At 41.4% G+C, this 21421-nt stretch overlaps 2 protein-coding genes across 5 annotated transcripts in view; both read left to right on the forward strand.

Moving 5' to 3' along the window:
• cluha (clustered mitochondria (cluA/CLU1) homolog a) overlaps nucleotides 1-5746 on the forward strand; it is a 46253-nt gene extending 40507 nt beyond the window's left edge. For all 4 annotated transcript variants that reach the window (XM_036150006.1, XM_036150005.1, XM_036150007.1 and 1 more), the window contains 5 exons: nucleotides 1014-1135; nucleotides 1239-1332; nucleotides 1426-1560; nucleotides 1664-1737; nucleotides 3179-5746. In XM_036150006.1, the coding sequence (XP_036005899.1) occupies nucleotides 1014-1135; nucleotides 1239-1332; nucleotides 1426-1560; nucleotides 1664-1737; nucleotides 3179-3305 (552 nt within the window). In that variant the 3' untranslated portion in view covers nucleotides 3306-5746. The remainder of the gene's footprint in view (nucleotides 1-1013; nucleotides 1136-1238; nucleotides 1333-1425; nucleotides 1561-1663; nucleotides 1738-3178) is intronic.
• Nucleotides 5747-6713: 967 nt separating this feature from the next.
• pafah1b1a (platelet-activating factor acetylhydrolase 1b, regulatory subunit 1a) overlaps nucleotides 6714-21421 on the forward strand; it is a 42496-nt gene continuing 27788 nt past the window's right edge. The window contains exons 1-2 of the mRNA XM_012877350.3: nucleotides 6714-6954; nucleotides 16990-17320. Of these exons, the coding sequence (XP_012732804.1) occupies nucleotides 17289-17320 (32 nt within the window). The 5' untranslated portion in view covers nucleotides 6714-6954; nucleotides 16990-17288. The remainder of the gene's footprint in view (nucleotides 6955-16989; nucleotides 17321-21421) is intronic.

Raw genomic sequence — 21421 nt, forward strand, 5'->3', positions numbered from 1 at the left:
TTCAGCCCTATTCGCTTGTCACCTACTATTTAATTAGAGTCCAATTTAATTTAATCTCAGTATAAATCCAGCTGTATTAGAGAACATTAGTGAGCAAACAGCTTCATAAAGACCGAGCAGCACAGCCGACAGGTCAGGGAGGAGGTTGGGATAGGGTGGGATAATAAAACAGTACGCCAAGTTTTGTAACATCTCACAGCAGAGCGCTCTTTCTATCCATCATCCAAAAATCGAAAGAGTGTGGTGCGAGCGTTGATAGAAAGTCATGAAACGTCCCGTTTTAGTTTGCCACAGTCCATGTAGATGACACAGCAACATCTATAACCATGCTGAGCCTAAAAAAAAAAAAATACAGATGTTTACAGGTTCTCTCCATCCAGTCTGATCTTGTGTTATGTTGCATAGCATAAAGGGGAAAGATGTCAGTTTTTAGGTGTGCAGGTTGGTAGAGACTACTTCTAAAAGACGTGCAGCTGTATTTCAACCAAAAAGCGGTTCTGCATAGTTTTGGGCTGAAAGTGAAAGCACACCACACTCAGAATTTGATCTAAACTCTCTGCACTACTTTGTGTTGGCCTATTACACAAAAACCTGGTAAAAACCCTTTGAGTTCTGCGTTTGTACACTGCAAAAACTGATCTAAAAATAAGTAAAATGTTCTTAAAATTAGTGTTTTTGTCCTAGATTGGAGCAGGTAAATAAGATTATCTGCCAATGGAATGAGTATTCTGACCCCTAAAATAAGATAACTGGATATACTGCACTTGAAATAAGATGGAGATGAGTTGTTCCTATTTTAAGTGCAAAAATCTTATTCTATTGGCAGATTATCTTATTTACCTGCTCAAATCAAGGAAAAATACACTAATGTTAAGAAGATTTTATTTATTTTTAGTTCTGTTTTTGCAGTGTAACGTGACTAAATGTAAAATAAATGAATAAATTATGGGCTGTGCCATTTTTGGAAGGCAACGTAAAAAACCCTAATGTCCATTTTCTCTCTGGATTTGCAGAGTAATATTGGGCTTGTGCTCCATGGAGTGATGGAGTATGATTTATCTCTGAGATTCCTGGAGAACGCCCTGACCATCAACACAAAGTATCACGGAGCCCGTTCCCTCAAAGTGGCCCTCAGGTGAGCAGAGACGTTTCCTACCAGCGCGTGTAGTGAAGAAAGACAAATAAGTGCTTACAGTGCGGTTTATTTGGCCTCACCTTTTTTGTTTTTTTGTTTCCAGCCATCATCTGGTTGCAAGGGTGTATGAGAGCAAGGCAGAGTTTCGCTCGGCTTTGCAGCACGAGAAGGAGGGTTACACCATTTACAAGAACCAGGTAGGCCCCGCAACACGCTGGGCGTTGCCCCGTCGGTCCAAAGAAACATCCTAACGCCGCTCGTTTTTTTTTTTTTTTTTTTTCACCTCCCAGATGGGCGAGGCTCACGAGAAAACCAAGGAGAGCTCCGAGTATCTGAAGTACCTGACCCAGCAGGCTGTAGCCCTGCAGAGGACCATGAACGAGATCTACAAGAACGGCTCCAACGCCAGCATCATGCCGCTCAAGGTGCCCGCTTTGACTCCCCACCCGGTCTTCTCTCCCTGGCTGCAGAAGAGCTTTGTAACTTATTAGGCACTGTTGTTGTTTTTGTTTTTTGTTTTTTCTCCAGTTCACCGCTCCCAGCATGGCGAGCATCCTGGAACAGCTCAACGTCATCAATGGCATCATCTTTATTCCGCTCAGGTAACGTCAGAGAAGATCCGCCGAGATCACAGGGAGGTCCGTAATCCCTGGGAGGGAAACGGTAGAAAGGAAGGAGAGAGAAAATGTTTATCTAGCCAAAGCTTTTTAATAAGTCTCGTTTTTTGTGATAAAATCAATCGGTAAGCTTTATTGTTGTGCAGTAAGAGTAGATATTCCAGGGAAGACTTTGTGTCCCCAAACCTGATCCAAATGATTTAAGAAGAATTTATTGATGGATACAGAGTCTTGTTTCGATAATACACCCTCCGTCCGTCCATCCGGGGCAGTTTCATGAGGCAGTTTCATGCTGCGTTTACGCTCCGTCTTGGTATCACTTTTTCAATTAAATTTTATTTATATAGCGCCAATTCATTAAACATGTCATCTCGAGGGACTTTACAAAGTCAAAATCAATCATATTATACAGATTGGTCAAAAATTGCCTATATTAGGGAACCAGTTGATTGCATCAAAGTCCTGACAAGCATCATTCACTCCTGGAGAAGCGTAGAGCTACAGGGAGAGTCGTCTGAATTGTCCATGGCTTTGCTGCAATCCCTCATACTGAGCAAGCATGAAGTGACAGTGGAAAGAAAAACTCCCCATTAACGGGAAGGAAAACCTCCAGCAGAACCGGGCTCAGTATGAACGGTCATCTGCCTCGACCGACTGGGGTTACGGAAGACAGAGCAGAGACACAACAAGAGAAACAAATAAGCACAGAAGCACACATTGATCCAGTAATCTGTTCTACATTAGATGGTAATTAGTTTTTTAGTTGGTATTCTTAATAGATTTCACTGCTGTTCCAGTTAATCACGTGAGGACAGAGAAAGTTGTTCTGCTTCATAGATTTGATGCTTTGATCATTTTAAAATTGACTGACTAGTGTTTCAGTTGCTTTCTGGGTCGCTGTTGACATAAAACCCCTGACAGTGCACCAATAATCTGCATTATATACCCCATCATTTATAAACTTCCTGATCAAAAGCACCCGAAGCCCTTCACTGGAAGCAAGACTGCTTCTTCCACACTATAGTTGGGATTTGAGTTCAAATCAAAAGACACCGGATTGTTGGGTTGTAAAGAGTTTAAATATGCAGAATATTGATATTATTGAGGAAGTTTATATATATTCATGTTTTCATTTTTTTTTTATGTCTTAACAGAAGTTTTTCTGCAATTTTCAAATGTTTTCAGGGAATCAGTTTTAAAACTTAATATTAAAGGCAAAGATTTGAGGTTTGATACTGAGGCATGTATTGTCTTTATTAAACCCGATTATGGTCAAATGAACAGCGCATGCAGAAACGAGATCGGATCTGCAGTGTTGGTGCAATTCAGGAAAATTCTCATTAGGATTTTCACGCATAAATAACTTCACAATCTCTGGGATGGAAGTAAATCCCCTCCGGTTACATTGGCTTTACTTTCTTTGCAGTCAAAAGGACCTGGAGAACCTGAAGGCAGAGGTGCAGAGGCGGCAGCAGCTGCAGGAGGCGGGGAGGAGCGAGGAGCCCGCCGAGGACAGCCCACTTGAACTAGAAGACAAAATCCCCGTTGATTAACATTCAGTAGCTCCAGACACTTCTGCTTTTTAACGAAAAGGAGAAAGAGGGAGAGAGAGGCTGTGATGCAACAGCCAAGCAATGGAGCCTGTGGACCTGAAAACCAAGAAAATCAGCTTTGAAATAAACAGGGTGAGGGTGGGGTCAGCGAAGTCCGGGGAAGAAGAATTAAAACAAACATATGGACTGTAGGACAAATGAACACAGAGCAGGAGTTTCCTACAAAGTAGGAGAGCGGAGGGAGAAGAAATTACAAATGACCTAGATTGAGTGTAGAGGTGCAATCAGAGTAATCCTGGGCTCAAGACGGGCGGCGATGAAGTCCCTGAAAGTGCTGCTTAGAAAAAAATCCTTTATGAAAGAACGGCTGCAGCTGGAGGAGAGCGACCAAGAATGACCACGACATTATGTACCAGAGCCTTATCCGCCACATCATCATCACGCCCAAATCATGCTTCATGTAACACCACCCCCCAAAAAAAAAAAAAAAACTTCTCAAAGGTGCTGCGAATGAAACGGCACCAAGCCTGCCCGAGAACTCAGGGGCTCGTTTCTACTGTGCACTATCAGACCGGAACAAAGGCCGTAAACTAGAGATTTGTTTCCAACGAGGCATCAGAATGTAAACTTCCATCTTTAAAGTCACTTTGTAGCAGTCACACTTCATCCTTCAGCCTCCCCCGACGAGACGGGAATTTAATTTCTTCTGGCATTTGTGTGTGCTAACGTCCCAGGACGGTGCCTGCTGCGTCCCGCCGAGCAAACCGTCGGCACACTGAGCTTTCAACCGATGAATTCGGTTCATGTGGTGGGGTGTGTGTATTCTTTATTTGTTCTTTTTTTTTTTTTTCTTTTTTAAATGCGTTTGATTATCGGTAAAATTTAAGCCATGTCTGTTTTGTGGAAAATGTATAGAAAGGGGGGGAGATGTATAAATCTTGATTGGATCTAGGCAGGTACTTGGTGTTGAGGGAAATCCCGGATCTCAAATACGTCCACTTTAAACCGTAGATATATCCAGATATATATATATATATATATATATATATAAATAAATATATACTAGCTGTGTTCAGTCTATTATTTTTACACTCAAACAGAATTATGCATGTGTGTTTGACGGTGTGCGTCTTTTCTCTGTGTGTGTTGTCTGCCGGAAAATCTGCCGGGGGCGAGACTGTTGCTTTCCGAAAGTTTTATACCTCCGCACACGTTAAAGCTGTTAAATCGCTGATGCATATTTTCTTAAAACATTCATGGCCACCCGTGTTGTAAATCTGCTTACGTATGAAGTCGGACGCTCCGCTTACCCACTGCACAAAGCTCTCAGTTTCGGGATGTTATTTTTTTTTTTGTTTGTTTCCCCATTTTGTTTTGTTCTGGATTTCGGAGATTTAAAAACTTGCCAGGGGTTGAGCGGCGCTTTTCTTGTGCGACTGCATGACCAAAAGTGGGCAAAAGCAGGTAGGATGTTGCAAGAAAAAAAAAAAAGACGCCGATAAAGATCTGTTTGTATACATGCAATGTTTCCCATCTATTGTAATTTACTTAATTGTTGCAGTGTGTAGATTTGTGATTAAAGCAATATAGAGAGGGCTCTGGAGTTTTTGTGTGTAGAACATGTTTTTTTTTTTTTTTTCTTCTTCTGTTTTTGGCACAAGACATGGAAAATGGACTACTTGGAATTTAACAAAGCCTTGTTCCAAAGTGAACGTCAAGCCCTTCACGATTATATCATCATATACGTTGCAGTTGCGTCCCTCATATTTATGCTCTTGAATGGAACTTGGGTCATGATGGGTGGACTTTAGCAGAGTATTAAGCTGAGATTTCCCTGTTTTTTTTTTTTGTTTTTTTTTTTGTTTGTTTTTTTTTCCTTCTGGGTCTCTTGAATCAGATTTCTTTGTCTTTAGTTTGACTTTATGTACTTTCTCAACAGTAACACCAACAGTGTCCATAAGGGGGCGCCATAACGTTTATTTTCTTTGTGGAAATGACAGAAAACTAAAAATGTGCTGCAGAAGCACAAATAAACACACATTCTTTCTTTTGACAAAATATGAGTATAGATTAATTTAATTTCATCGTTACTCTCTCCAAACCCATGTAGAAATTATTGCCAGATTGCAAAACATGGGATTAAGCTGTAATCTGTCAATAAAGGACAGAGAGATACCATAAAATGCACTCACTTGTCCTGAATTGGAAAGCATGTGTGGTTAATGTATGTTTGACAAACATTTTTATCTTGTTGAGCCTAGAAAGAAAAATTACATTTTCTGATTGTCTCTGTGTGTCAATGGAAAGTTTTCTGAATGTGTAGTGGCTGAATCCACGCCCCCTTGGCTGTGTGTCTGGTATTGGTGTGATGCTCTTTACATGCTAATCTAATTATTTTTTTGATCTGAATTCTTTTTTAATAAATAAAATCTAGTGAAATATTTGCTTGAGGTTTCTTATAAGCAAGGATATCGTGTGACACAAACGTATAAAAAAATCAAACATGTGCTAAGTGTTCAGTAAAAGTGAGTAAAAAGGAATGGGAAACTTGAGATTACAGATGTTAAAGTGGGGCAAGGAATCTGGTGAAGTTAAAAAAGGGGTATAAAAAATGTGTAGGAAGCTGGGTTTTATTTATTTGCTGCTTGTTAAAGAAATGAGGAACAAGTTATGTCAGAAATCTGGCATAACTTGCAAAACAAAATTTAATTTACACATGTAGGAGTATGTAACAAACTAGAATTAATCAGAAAAGATTTAATTAAAACAAGTGAAGAATGATATATTTTTTTTGTAAAGCTGCAATATAACAATAATAAAATATGAACGTAAAGTTGCCCTATGTGATGCAACTTTAAATGTGCCATATTTGGACCAGATCAGAAGTTCTACAGATAGTAAATCACCACAGATACTCTACTATCTCTTGTGTAAAAAAATAAGAAAAAAAAGTATAGGTGAATCCGAGAGGGTTATAATTCTTGTTTCTTGGTTACTTTGCTTGTGAAATGCAAAAATAAGAATACTGATGTGAAATAGTACTGTACTTCTCACACTCAAGTCAAAGAAAAATCTAAATCCAAAAAAGAATATTCATTCTTTAAAAGCAAAAAAAAAAAAAAAAAATTAAATTGATGGCCATGATAGAAAGCCATGTGTTGTAGAACAAATGTTTCACACACTAAAATAATGGGGGGGAAAAACTCTGATAAAATCTAATTTTCACAGAACATTTTATATTTTAACTAATAACACATTTAATCATTAGATAAAATACAAAGATTTTATCCGCAAACCCGTACTACCATATTTATTTAGTTTTTTGCGCAGGAAGGAAAGAGTTAATCCCTAGAAATAGAAATAAACACATTTCATGATGTCAAGGACGTGCGCGCTCCCGTCGAGCGGTGAACGCGACTTGCCTGCGCGCTCCCTCGCCAAGGCGACTACGGCAGCACGCAGGAAGGGGGGAAAAAAACACACCAGCGAGTCGAAGCCGAGAGAAGGAGGCAAAGACAAGGCGGTCCACACAGCTTACCTCCACATCACAAGATCACGTTATTTTTTTGAAGGAGCAGGAAACCTCACGCCCTGCCGGGTCGTGTTAACGTCGGAGACGGCCGAGGAGATCCACTGACCAAGAAAAACGGTGAGTGCTATCTATCATTTCCCGTCCGTAAGCAGCGGCCACGGCCGAAGGAATGTGGCGTTAGGTTGGAGAGGAGAGGAGAGGGGGGAGAAAATGACGATGTGGCTGTAATTGTTGCACCTCCTTTTTTTTTTTTTAATGTCTCAAAATGGCGGACAGGCCGCTCGGACGGGAGCAGCAGGTACCCTGTCAGCGGACCTTCGCCTTGTTTTCAGATAAACAGCCGCGTTGCCGTGCGGCGTCTCTCCGCCGTGCGGGCTTCCGTAGAGTGGCTAGCTGAGCCCGGAGGCTCGGTGTCGGGGCCTTCACCGGCGGGGAGAGAGGAAGCTAACTTTGTACCGGGAGGCTAACTTTACCGACGGTAACTTTTGGCTAAGCTATCAGCTGGAGATCGCCCCCCTTCCTCCTCCTCCTCCTCCTCCCGGTTAAAGGATAAATCAGCCACGTTTGTACCGATGTTTGTATGAATTAGAATCGCGTCATTGCTTATTTTATGTTTTATTTATCGCCATCTTGTAAAAACAACCCGGTTTGCTCGATCTTAGCCTAGCTAGGTTAATGTTGGGGGGGGGGGGGAACTGCTGCGCGTTCCCACGGCCGGTGTCACCTGTGGGTTGCAAAAGCTGCAAAAAGGGTGTGTGCATTGACATTCCTCAGAGGTTTCGGGTACGATTCCCCCCCTCCTCCCCTCCCCGGCAGACGGTGGCTGTCCTTGCAGCCCGGTGTTGGCATCGTCTCTGCCGGGTGAATCAGGGTGGAGCACCTCGGAGGCGATGCGTGTTTTCTAGGAAAGCTCAGCAGCCTGCTTGTTTCTCCTCCCTCCCCTCATCGTGGTCACTTTCACTGGGAGAGCTCCCAGGTTTTTTTTTTTTTTTTCCCTCTGCTCCTCCAACCTGGATCGGATCTTGGATGTAAACACCGTTCGCCAGGGACTCTGTCATGCAGTTTTATTTGTTTATTTTTGAAAGCTGCACGCAGCTTCGGAAATAAACACGACGCCTGCCGCCGTTTCAGGTAAGCGGGGTCTCTCCTTTTGACTCCAGGGATGGATGACAGGCGAGAAATGCAGTGGGTTTGACAGGGATGGGCTTTGTTTGTTGATCCACGCACAAGATCTGGCCTCGTGATGCGTTGGCATGAAGGGGGCTGAGCTGAGCTGTGTTTAAAGCGTGGAAAAATATAGGTTCAATCTCAGACTTTATCCCCTATTTCCATCTGGGTTTATACTTTAGAAGTAGGCCCCCCCCCCAAAAAACAAAAAACAATTACTCTGAAATATCAGCATTCATAGTCTGAAAATAAAAAAAAAAGGAAAAATATCAATTATGCCCAGGTGTCACCCTAATTATCATGTCTTTATACTTTATGGCCTCTCTTTTGTTGATTTGAGTTTTGACCCTTTAGAAATGCATCAGGGTTTATGGCAAACACAGAGTAGTGTTTTTAATCAAACCTAAAAAAAAAAATACTCACATTTTTAGGTAAGGCAAATTTATTTATATAGCACAATTCAGTACACAGACAATGCAAAGTGCTTTACATGATTAAAATACAGGAAATAAAGCAGAGAGAAAGCAAGTAGGAAATAGCAGTTGGATTATATATATATATATATATATATATATATATATATATATATATATATATATATATATATATATATATAGTTTTCAATACAATTTTTACGTCAAAGCATCAGCCTCTCACCTTGATCTGTTTTTATTAAACGGATAAAAAAAGCTGTAGGGTTGACGCATTTGCAGTTCAAAACAATTCAGAGTTATGCTTTTTTTAACGAGTAGTGAATTAATTGAGATTAAGTGTTGGACTTGCTGAGCAAGGCAAAATGTGCCTGATTGGTCGACACATGTTGTTGTTGTGGTTGTTGTCTCAGACAAGGCAGCTATCTTTCAATTGTCTCACCGTACGTTACCCCACTGCTTTGTCCCTTCAGGTAAGGACGGATCAAATGTGTGATGTTCTCACGTTTCATCTTGGTTTAGCGGGCTTCTCATACTGTTTCACAATTCATTCAAACTCACAGACAAACCCCAGAGGTTTTCACCTGTTTGTTTTGCAGGGGGAAACCTTGCATCTTTGTTTTCATTTTAATGGTATTTTGAATTGAATCAATTATGTATTTCTGCCAACCCTACACGCCCCTCAGTTCAGTTAAGCCGTCCTTATCCAGGTGTCGGCACGCAGAGATAGTGATTCACTGCCGTCTTGTTGCCAGGATAGACCGTAAGTCAACCAAAAACCACAAATGACTTTCTTTGACACACTGTTGGAACGCAACGTTAGTCTCAACTCGACAGCTAATGGCCTCGACGGGCTTGTTGGTTCCTGTCAAAAGAAACCGTTTTCAGGTCTGATAGGTTAACGAGAACGTGCCTGGAGAATCTAAAGGGTTTTATTTGAAAACCTGTCCGACTTGGTACTGTGCCAACATTAACTAAAAATATTTAGAGACCCATCTAGCCTATATTTAATAGTGCCAGGAGGTTGTTGCCATAAATGTAAAGCTCTGGAGATACTCAGCTATGCCAGAGTTGGAAAAGTGCACAAGTTCTGTATTTTACTATATTTGAGAAAAAGGTGAAATCAGAGTCCTTCCATCCTGTATGTTGAGTCCTGGTTAACTCCCTCACTGATTGAAGTTAGAGTGACACCTCTAATGTTGTGGATCTCAAGTCTAAAGGTTAAATCGCTACAAGTCTGTGGTCATGAAATCCTTTGAGCGACTGAAGGAGATTACAGGCTTCCTGCGGGAAGCCCTGCAGGTTGGTTACTGGACACACTGTTGCACAGATGATGCAGTCCATCTTAATAATAATAATAATAATAATTGAACATCATTGATCTCACAATGGAGAAATTCACTTCTGCATCTTAACCCATCCCATTGGGGAGCAGTGGGCTGCCACACTGCAAAAAGGGAACTAAAAGTAAGTCACATTGTCTTGAAATTAATGTATTTTTCCTTGATTTAAGCAGCTAAATAAGACTATTTGCCAATGGAATAAGATTTGTGCACTTAAATTAGGAACATTTCATCTCTATCGTCTTATTTCAAGTGCAGGATATCTAATTATCTTATTTTAGGGTTACAAATACTCATTCCATTGGCAAATAGTCTTATTTCCCTGCTTAAATCAAGGAAAAATACATTCATTTCAAGAAAATTTGACTTACTTTTAGTTCCCTTTTTGCAGTGCATGTGTGGCGCCTGGGGACCAATCTGGAGTTAAGGGTCTTGCTCAGGGATCCAGAGTGCAGACTGTGGGGATTGAACCGGGTACTTGCATCCTTCTCAAGCACACTGCTTTAAAACCACTAGGCCACCACTCCCGCTTGGACTACATGTCTTCCTGCAATACCGTAAACACTCAGGAACATGCGCCAGGATCCTGTTTTGTGGACTTGAACTTGGCCTTCAACACCACCAATCCAGCAGTCAGTCGCCCAGTTCCCAGCGCCGGCCTCCACCCGTCGGGGTATAACCAGCCTCCTGACTGACCAGCAGCACCGGCGCTCCACAGGGACGTGTTGTCGCCCCACTTCTTTTCTCTCGGTACAAAAAATACTGCATCCCATCGGACCCGACCCTTCCGAAGTTTGCAGATGACGCCGTTGTTTTTGGTCTAAACCAGGACAGTGACGAGTTGGTCCACTGGCGCGGTTAGAACCAATCGGAGCTTAAATCCCCCCTAAAGACTGTGGTTATGATGGTGGACTTAATGGGGAACTGCCTCCCCTCATTGTGCTCAACGTCACTGTCTGCTGTGGATCACTTCCAGTTCCTAGGAAGACAAATGCAACAAAGAGGGTAGAAAAGACAAAACTAAAGTAGGATTTAAAGAAATAAAATCTGAAGTGATTAAAATAAAGGTAGATAAAAAGTGTTGAACAGCAGGGAAGTTTAGCCCATTTGGATATCTCTCTGGGATTTAATCAATGCAGTCAAGTTTAAACCTGCGCAGTTGCACATTTGTTTTCAGGATTTTTTTTTAATTTTTTTTTCCTGGCAACACGATTTTAATGTTTTTTTTTCTTTTACTTTTTTTGTGAGGTTACACTTAGCCCCACTTGTATTTTGGGATATATGCTTGCATTCACACTAGCTGGTAGAAACATGTTTATTACAGCCTTTTAAAAAAACCAACAGCATGAGAATAACAGTAAAGCAAAAAGAGCTCTGGTATCTGAAAAGTATTTGTATCGGCAGATTCTGGGATCGGATCGGAAGTGCAAAAATGTGGATCAGTGCATCTCTAAGCTGTATTTCGTGATTGTGAACACCATAAAGCTGATTCTGACTACATGGACTTTGTTCTTGTATTTACCACGTGGAAGAGTAAATGACTTAAGAACAGGCAGCAGGTGGTCTGCCACTGGTTGGCTTTATGTACCGTCCGTACAATAGTCTTCTGCTATGAGCCTGACGTGACATAAACATATGTTTGTTAAATTGCTGGTAAGTAGCGTGAATTAAACCATAAGTACTTTTCTTTTTTTTTCTTTTTTCTTTTTTTTTTAGAAAAGCTTGAACACTGTGGAAACAAGTTTCCTTTGCACAGAGTTGAGAGACCAGTCAAAGATTTTGTGGCCAATTTTCTGACCCTTTTAACTGTCTTTAGCATCATTTATTATTGATTAGGGCAAATGGGGTTTCTAACGGTTGAAACCTGCAGCCGTATTTCCTGCAGAAGCTAACTGTGATATCCCAAAGCCTTGTTCAGTGATCAGAAATGGATCAGATTACTAGTTTCTGCCTTGCGTATTAAAAACCTGCCGGTCAAAACAGCATTGTTTGTTTTTTCATCATCTGCTTGTCTTCTTTCTAACGTGCGTTCGGCGCCACCCTCTGGCCGGAGGGTGTTATTGTCACTGTCACATGACAAGATTTGCGCCACTAGGGGTTTGTGGTTGATGGTACTGTAGAGCGGACGGAAACGGCAGAATTGTAATCATCAGATTACAACTAGGTTTACTACGAACGCATGTACTTCTCATTAGGGCCGGACGATGTGGAAGAAAAGCAGATTGATAAAACAGAAATCATATTGATCGGTATAGATAATTACCAAAAAAAAATTCAAAATGAATATTTAAGTGCAGCGCTGACCATTTTATGCCGTTGCTTGATGCCCTATTTTTAGAAACAGAACACACAAAAAACAAATTCACCCCTGTATTTAACCAACGTTTTACCGAACTGCAAGTTTTTAAAAAATAAAAAAAACAAGTCTTTCTGAACTCTTTGAAGGGGGCGGAGCTTGGTGATGGAATGTTCCTGGGTCTGCATTTGATTGGTTGGGAGGATGTAATGACTGTAGTATTAACCTACATGATAGGCTAGAATGCAAAACGAAGGAAAACTTGTTCTATTGAACTTTTTATTGATATTTCTTTTTTTATATATATTGCACCACATATCTATCGATCGATGTACTGTTATGAAATTATCGTCCAGCCCTACTTCTCATAAACTGTACTTGCTTCCGATATTGTTTCACCTCCCTAACCCTCAAAATTGATTTACCATTTTGAACAGAGGTGTTCAGAGCTACACATCCTGCCTTTAAAAGCTCTCAAGGATCTGTTTAACAAATTCGACAAGCTCCCTTTACATGTTAGCTTGCAAACATGCAACATGAAAGCAATGGATTATATAAAAGTTGACCTGTAAGTTTGCACACTTTTAAATAGCTGTAGAAGAGGGACATTCCTCTAGCTGAGCATCATCAGGACAGTGCCGCTGATTTTCATTGACACCCTTTAACTCCAGCTTGTAGTTTCAATAACAGATTTGATAAATATTTTTGGTTGCATTCAACCTCTCTTTAGGATTTCACCGATGCTTTACTCGGTTAGAAAACGCACAGCTTGTCGCCAAGGACAAAGTTTCCCCGTTGGTGATGTGAAGTCACCAGCAGAAAATGAAGGTCCGCCAGATTCCTGCCGGTTTAGGCGCTCGTTTTAGAAAAGAGGCTGACGTGATCGCGCCAGGAGAGAGAAAGTGAGTCAGAGGTGACACGGGGGTCGTAACCGTCGGCCCTGTTGACATCGCTGCAGCGCTATGTTTCGTGATAAGATGCCGGGACACAGTTTCTCACAGGCTGCTAGACTTCGCTCCAGGCTCAGTCGTCCTTTCTGCGTTCCTCTGGGGTGTGGCCTTTTTTTATGTCTCAGACGTGAGAGCATTAGTTATTCAAGTAATGTTCACACCTAACACTCCTTTGATGTTTTGCCTGCAGCAAAATGCATCTGATGTTCTGACATTTTAGTTTGGATTTAGAAATCCATTGCGGTTATGCTACATTTTCTCGCATCTTAGTGTGGGAGTTAGGGCTGGGCGATATGGATTACAAATTAAATCTCCGATTTTATCATACCAAATCCGATTAATTGATTTCTTTTCCTCCTTTTTGTTTCATAAAAAGAAATTATTTTAAAACCTTGCTTTTATGTCAAGCATTTCGTCCGGGAGTTGACCTGAATTCAAAGTGCAACTAAAATCAAGCTGTGAAACATGCTTGTAAAACAAGATGGCAGCCCTGCCATTATAAACAATGAAAATATAACAAAACATTTGCTGCTAGTGGTATTACACATTGAGCTAAGAACAGGCTTCACTGCACTTGTGAACTTCATACTAAGTTAAAAAAAAAGTAAATACGTAAATGAAGTACCTCGTATTATGGTAAAAAAAAGTTTCCACTTAACAATATTTTGACAATATATTTGCCTAAACATATATCCAGCATCACATGCTGTTCTCTTCATGGAAACCCAATGAGTGTATTGACAAAATAAAATCCAGATTTTTTCAAAAATGAAATCTTAAAGAATTGTAAATTCGAATTAATCGCTTAAATCGATTTATTGCCCAGCCCTAGTGGGAGTCCATTGTTTTGCGTTTGTTTCTATATTAAACAGCTGATATTTTCAACCCAAGCGCATGATGATTTTTACTCTTCTCCTGTTGACGCAGTAGCAGTAGGGCTGGAGCGCCGATAATGGGAACGGGGCGTGTGCACATTCATCTTGGCACCAGGTTGTTGTGTTCCTAGCGTAAACGAGGCAGACGACTGTTTCCCATTATTTAAAATGGAGCACTTTAACAAGACGTAACCTCCGGGGATGGATCAGCAAATGTGCGTCTTACATAGTCAGCATCATCCCCGTGAAAGATTCGTATTGTTTGGTTCCCGCTGCAACACAAATCAATGGGAGGCAGATTCATTAGGGTCGTTAACCGTCAATGGGCAGATTTGCTGCTCAGACTCTTCTCCCCGAAGACGTGGGCTGAGCCAATTGGCTTCATGACGTCGTTGTAAAAAGCATTTTAAATTTTTAGAGCGACGGGTAAGGACCTTTAGCACCCCCACCCACACCCGCAATCTCTTCAGAGATGTGAGGCAGCTGCCAAAGAATCCTGTGTGCTGCAATCCAGTGGCAGTCTGCTGTAGGCGGACGTTTGGACAGCTGTCAAAGTGGTGACAATCGGGTGCAAAGGTTGGGCGTCTGTTACACCGGGCTGCTTTCTACAATCTTGGTGTGCAGATAATGGCCAAATGAACATTGGTGGAAAAAAAACATCGGCAAAGACGCTACATCGTGTGATTGGCATTCGTAATCAGTCTGATGCTGCATTTGTTGTGGGCAAAAGAAACTAAGAATGACATAAGTCAGGTTTGTTTCAGCAGCGAGGCGGTTCAAAGTGCTTTACATCATGAAAACATCATAAACGTATCGAAACGGTCACTGGTTGTGAGACCAGTAATACAGTTTTTTTTTATCAAAGGAAAACATAAATACACATCAAATATGATGGTAAATGTTTCTGTTATGGGTCAATGGAACTGGGTTTCCACTGTTCATTTAAAGATAGTCAGTGTTTTCTTAATTTTTTTATTTTTCTCAAGTTTCCCCAAGTCTCTTTTTTTGAATAACCACATGCACAAGACCGTCTTACCTTGCTCTTCCACTCCTCAGGGCGGATCACATGAAAAATAATTCACTCTGGTCTTACTTCTTTCTACTGAGTCCTTCCTCTTCTTCTCCTAAACTTGTACGCGTTTTGCTTCTCGCGACTCTCAGCCTTGTTCATAGTGTACAATGAGAGCAGAGGAGCTACAATGAACACGACGCTAACCGCTAAGCTAACCGGATATATAAGCACTAGAAGTGCCCATGCGCAGTTAGTAAGCAGAAACTAAGAAGGAACGAGCAAAGACTGTGGCCTTAGGTGAGCCCGTCAGAATGAGCGGCATGTGGGAGAACCAATAGATGAGGCGATACCCCTGGAACCCTAACCAGCCCTGCAGCTTCACAGAAATGTATTTATTTAAAGCCTCCTTTTTCGTAATACATAATGTATTAGCTACTTTCAAGATGTAAGGACAATATTACCCAGCATGACAAAAAGTGTTTCTGAACAGGATTACCAACCGTAGCTTTAATGGAACTCAGTATTTCGGCTTTTTCGTAGTTTTCTGGAAGTTTGTTCCAGATTTGTGGAGCATAGAAGCTGAATGCTGCTTCTCCGTGTTTGTTTCTGGTTCTGGGTATGCAGAGTAGACCAGAACCAGAAGATCTGAGTGGCCTTTATAATGCCTTCTTAGACAATGTCAAGCAAATACTTTATTTATATTTTTGCGCTCAGATTTTGTGTTGCTAACAGCTGAGGTAGAGGTTCAGTACTTTCTCCAGTAACTCTGTTGGGGACAGACTTTAGGCGGACAGACGTCCAGTTTGAAATGTTGGGAGGATTTCCTGGATAGACACAAACCCTCTTAACTACAGGCGTTCAATAAGGTCAGCCCGGTCCCTCGTGTTACTGAGAGTTTTATCAACTGTTCAAGTTGAAAGTCTTACTAGTAGTAGATATGGACATAGTCCTCAGCTGACATCAGACGTCTTTTTTTTAGGTCTGGGTTCTGACGCCAGCCTGGGCTCCTTGTGCATAGCTTTTTTGATGGTCTCCTAGTCCGTGCGCGGGTTCTCTCTGGGTACTCCCAACAGGACAAATATATTAACCAAAACAACCTTGGTAAACTTCTCCATATTGTCCTGAGATACAAGCTTGCACATTCAGGGTTGATTGTCCTGTGTTGCCCTGTGATGCACCGGCGACCTTTGCAGGGCGCATTTCCTTCACTTGCCTTAACATTTATTTATATATTGAATGCCCAGACTGTTAAAACATGCTGAGGTCCGCCTTCTCCAAGTTATGTCAATTTGTGGCGATTCTTTTGATTCGGCTTAATTTGAACCTTTCTGTCCTGGTGGAGATTTGGCTGTACTTGTTCCAGTTGAGCTAATTTGACTGTACAGTACTGAAATGGTTACCAGCAATTAATTCGCTGGTATAAGTTGCTGCTTTCAGTGGGCGCTTTATACGACATACAAGTGATCTTCTTCATCACCATCAGTCAAACAGCTCTTCTGATGAAGTGATATTGAGATTTTTACCGTCAACAGTGATTTAGCCAGTAGTACAAGTTCTCCTTCAGCCTCTTTTGGCCTTTTACTGTTTTTCTTTGTCTCTTTCCTTTCTTTTTTTTACTGACTTTAACCTGTAGGGAGAAGTATATTGCTTTAAAAATGTAGGTCAGTGCTTGTGTGTGTTTGGAGGGAGGCAGTAGCCTGTAGAGAAGACTGCTGGGAGTGCAGATTATGACGGTAGCTGAGAAGAAACAACGGTCAGACATTTCTTGAATGAATGTTTTTCTTTAAAAAAAGAGAGAAACAAACAAATTTCAGATATTTTAAAGCATATTTTACTTGGCTATTGGTATCAAAGGTACTCTGTCGGAAACCCCTTCATGTTTTCTTTCAAAACTGCTGCTTTGTTGTATTATATTTAGGCATTATTGACTGAATTTAATGTATTTTTTTTCCCCCCGATCTGGTGCAAACACTGTGACATTAACCCTGAGCTATAAACTGTTTTATTCCCCCTCTGCACTTCATGTTATTTATTCATGCATATCTAATGCTGACTTTTCCATTCTCCGTCCTTTCCAGATGCGGTGTAGGCTTGACTGGTGACCTGGTCTGCACACTCTGCACGCTTGCTTGTCTCATCCCTGGAGATAGTCAAGTTGGAGGGGGGGCAGATTCCTGCATTCCCCTCCTCTTAGTCTGAGTCTTTGTGTGGGACAAAAATCTATCAGCCTGCACCTGGAGCACACGGTCCATCCTCACTCATCTCACCTAGCTCAGCGCAGCTCATCTCTTTGACTGAGGAGATCGCACAGTCTGCAGGAGATTCACTTTTTAACCCGCTGATCCCTCCCGGCCCCGCCCATACTCCCCCCGCCGCCATGGTGCTGTCGCAACGGCAACGAGACGAGCTGTAAGTTGCTGTTGTACCACTCTGGGGATTTTCGCCTGACGCCGTTTCAGATTGAAATCGTGAATTGATGAACTGTAGTTTGCTTGTTGTTCTCGCCTCACATGATGGCTCATGCACTTTCACAGCTGCTAAGGCACAGAGTTTTTTTTTCTCAATGAGAGCAAAAAGTATGGTTAATTACAATATGATAAAGTTAATGTTAACCCCTCTTGTTGGGGTGAAACCAATAAGAAGGGGAAAATTCACCACTGGATTAGAAAAATGTATACATGCTTGTGAAAAGGTGTTGGGACCCTTCCTGCTTTCTTGTGTTTTTTTTTTTCTCACATTTGTCACACTTAAGTATTCAGAACACCAAACAAATTTAAATATTTATCAAAAATAAAACAAGTGGACCCAAAATGCCGTTTTTTAAATGGCCCTACGACAAAACTGCGACTCATCACACCCGAGTTCAGCTTCTCCAGCCACACCCAGGCCTGATCACTCAGGCCACGCCTTGTTTCAATCAAGAAATCACTTAATAGGACCTGCCTGACAAAGTGAAGTACACCAAAAGATCCTCAAAAGCTGGACATCATACTGATATTCAAAGATTGTCCACCACTATAATTTGTCACTTCTTTGTTTGGCTAATGGAGACAAGATAACACTCAGTATAGGCGTTAATATCCTTTTATGGAAGTATTTACCTTTTTGATTCAGTCATGCAATTAGTTTTATTATAATTGCTCACCTTTAGTATGCAATTGTCTTTTTTCTATTTGTCAATTTGAAGTTAATGCAGTTAAATGTTACCACCGAGGGACAAATAAAGGATAATTCTCTCATAAAATATATCAGGTTTCAAAACAATCTTTCATCTGTTGCTTACAAAACATATTCTTTACTGTGTAAAAAGGCAAATAGCAGTAGCCCTGTACAATTTCTGCTTTCTTGGAAACTTTCTTGCACCCAGGAGGCATACTACTTCACTGTTGCGGGTACAGGAGCTTTATTGACCCTTTTAAGTGGCTCTAACACACCAATGTCGCAGCATTAGCTTGTAGTGTTAGCTTGTACCAGTAGCATAGCATGTGTCATCGTTCGGCATTTTGTTTTTTCTTTTCCATCTGCCTTTTAGGGCCGCATATGTTTTCTGGCTGTCCTTGTTAGCAGAGTTTAAACTTCCAGTGGAAAATAATTGTTGAAGAGGCTGAGTGTCGTCGTTAGTGCAGCTCTGCGGTCGGAAGAAGTGCAGTAATTTGGACAAATATGAGTGGGCCAATTTATATTGATTTTTTGACGCAAATGGGTATTGGGATATCGGTTATTTTGACATATTACAGTGTTCCTAACATTTAACACTGGTAATGAGTGAGCATATTTACAAATATTTGTTAATTTTAAATATTTCTGTTAAAATGTTACATAAAAGTAATCGCACAATTTTTATATTTGTTAATTGGACAGTATTTTAGGTCAGATTTTTTTCTTTTTTTTTTTCTTTGGTTGGATAACATTATTTTGTTTTGAAAATCTTTGCCAATGTGTCGTCCGCCAATGCCAGCCCCTCTCCTTACGCTTTTCTAATCTAATCGGAGGTCAAAAATGCAATTGCTGCTGATTTGAATCTCATGTTCCTTGAAACTGGTCAGGAACACGAGTACGAATAAGCAGCGTCAAGATGCCTGGTCCAGTCTCCAGCAAGATCTGTCAGTACAAAATAGGACTAATACGTTGTCTTTAGATCTTAAAGCTGGACCTCTTTTTCAGGCAAGGCGATATATTGATACAGGATGCAGTTTATTTCAGGAAATGAGGGGGAATTGTTTTTTTCCTCCCTCCCCTCATCAAAGAATCAATGGCTTTTTGACGTCTCCGGAGCCCACCTGAGGCCTGAAGCTCAAACCTATCGATCCCCCACTTGTACCAAGTAACCATATTGTTCAATATTTACACTTTCCTGTTTTAACCCAAGTTGCTAAAGGGCCACCTTTGCACCACAGTGTTAAACCAACGGGTAAAGCAGGTGGAGAATCTGTCAAACATTTCTCAAATCTCACTGACAGACCGTGCCAAGCAAAAAGTATTCATGCCTCTTGTGTGACGCTCATTGGTATTTATCCTCCCTGACTCAGTATTTGACCTGTAAGCATCTTTAGTTACAGCTACATGTGTTTTTTGGAGTACGTCTTTATCAGCTTTGTGCATCTAGAGATTGAAAATTTCTCTCATTCTTTGCGTCAGAATAGCGTCAATCTTACTTTTCCATAAAGGCCAGGCTTTCTGAGGACACAACTGATGCCTGTCGTGTGAACAGATTCTCCCACTTGACTTTTGGCCCCTTCAGCTCCTTCAACGTTCCCATGAGCCTCTTGGCTGCTTCTCTGATTAACGCTCTTCTTACCCAGCCTGTCGGTTTAGGTGAATGGCTGCATGTTGGCAGGGTTGCCGTTGTGCCGTTCTCTTTCCATTGTCGCACTGAGCTCTGAACTGTTCAAAGCTCGAAAATCATTTCGTAATCTAACCCCCGCTTTAGACGTAGACGTATCAGCAACCGTATCCTTTCTTGATGCTGTTGGCTTGCTGACGTTTTCTAAGAAACCCCCGATGCCTTCACAGAGACTGAGTTACACACATTTGGACTCTGGTTACTAATTAGATGACTTGTGTGCTGGACTTTATGTAGGGATGTAAGAGTAAAGGGCTGCATGCATCTATATCACATTATATATAAAAAAATCCCAATAACATACATTGAAGTTGGTGATTGTAATTTCCCAAAATGTGAAAAAGTTACATTTGTATAGATGGTTTTGCAAGATGCTGTAAACGAAGCGAGGACCCTGCAGGTCTGTGCCGGGCAATTAATCGCTGGGCCGGATGAATTAAAGGTGTTGAAAGACTTGAATCTAAAATAAAGGTTATAACGGAGACGTGTTCATTAAATTTTATGAAGAACATAGAAGAAAGAGATTATGAATTGAGCCGAGTAGACCGTCTCGATAAGTTGTCATTTCGTGTTTGACTGGGCCAAAGAAACATGTGCCAGCGTCCACATGACGAGGCACGCCACATTCCTGACAATGTTTCAGCGTATCTGGGGTTATTGCCTTGTCTCCTGTTGGTATGGAGACGTCTATTGGAATGCTAATCTTTGCTATTCAGAGGAGGCGATGAGGGTCCCCCCACCGCCAACAGTCACTACACCCCCCCCCCCTCCTCCTCTACGCTCGCTCTCTGGTGCCACAGGAAACTCTTGTGGGACCACTCGAGTTACATTCAAATAGCCGTTGCTCTCCACCCGCCGGAGATGTCTCTGCTCTCAGTCGGCGCATTCATTAATTGGGCCATAAAGCGTTCTCAACTGGCTCCGTCATTTTGGGGATGCAGACCCATGAGTCCTTTCAGTGAATCCGACGGTTATCTGTCGGGCTGCTTGCCATCACGCCACATCTTTCTTTGTTCTGCTTACTTTTTGTTTTTTTTGTTTTTTTTAGCTTCGACCTTGTTAACAAGCATCCATCTTTTGAATTTTGGGCTCAGATCCCCATTTTCTATTTGTTTTTTTTTCTTCCTGTTTCACTTTGTTCAACGTCTGCCAGATCAGTTCACACAGAACTCAATGGATATATGGAAATCAATGTGTTGCTGTTATCCCCGCCTGATTTTGTTTCAATGGATTATTGATTTGCTATTTATCATAGTTTCAATCAGATGCTAAAATAGATCATTTTTGTCCCCCTAAACCAATGTGATTTTTTGTCAGCACCACTGTCAGCTGCTGTGTTGGTGCAGGATCTTCACAACAACTCTATTTTTGCCCATTTTCCCCTCCAATGAAAGGGTATTTGTTTCTTCATAGGGTCAAGGGACTCATCCCTGCCAGCGTGTTGTGAAAACAGATGCATAATACAAAATCTCTGCTCCCCTAAAGTACCCAGGGGCAGCCGTCTGCAAATGGGCCCTTGCTTTTGTGCCTTCTCTGAGGTTTACAAAGAAAACCCCTTCAGCCTCCTCCATTTCTGAGTCAACAAGACGCTCCATGTGATTTCTGTTCTTCTCCATCTCTCTCTGTTAGTGCACGTCATGTCATAATGGTTAATTAAACAACGACCT

This window comes from Fundulus heteroclitus, chromosome 18 (assembly GCF_011125445.2).
Source record: "Fundulus heteroclitus isolate FHET01 chromosome 18, MU-UCD_Fhet_4.1, whole genome shotgun sequence".
NCBI classification, from domain to species: domain Eukaryota; kingdom Metazoa; phylum Chordata; class Actinopteri; order Cyprinodontiformes; family Fundulidae; genus Fundulus; species Fundulus heteroclitus.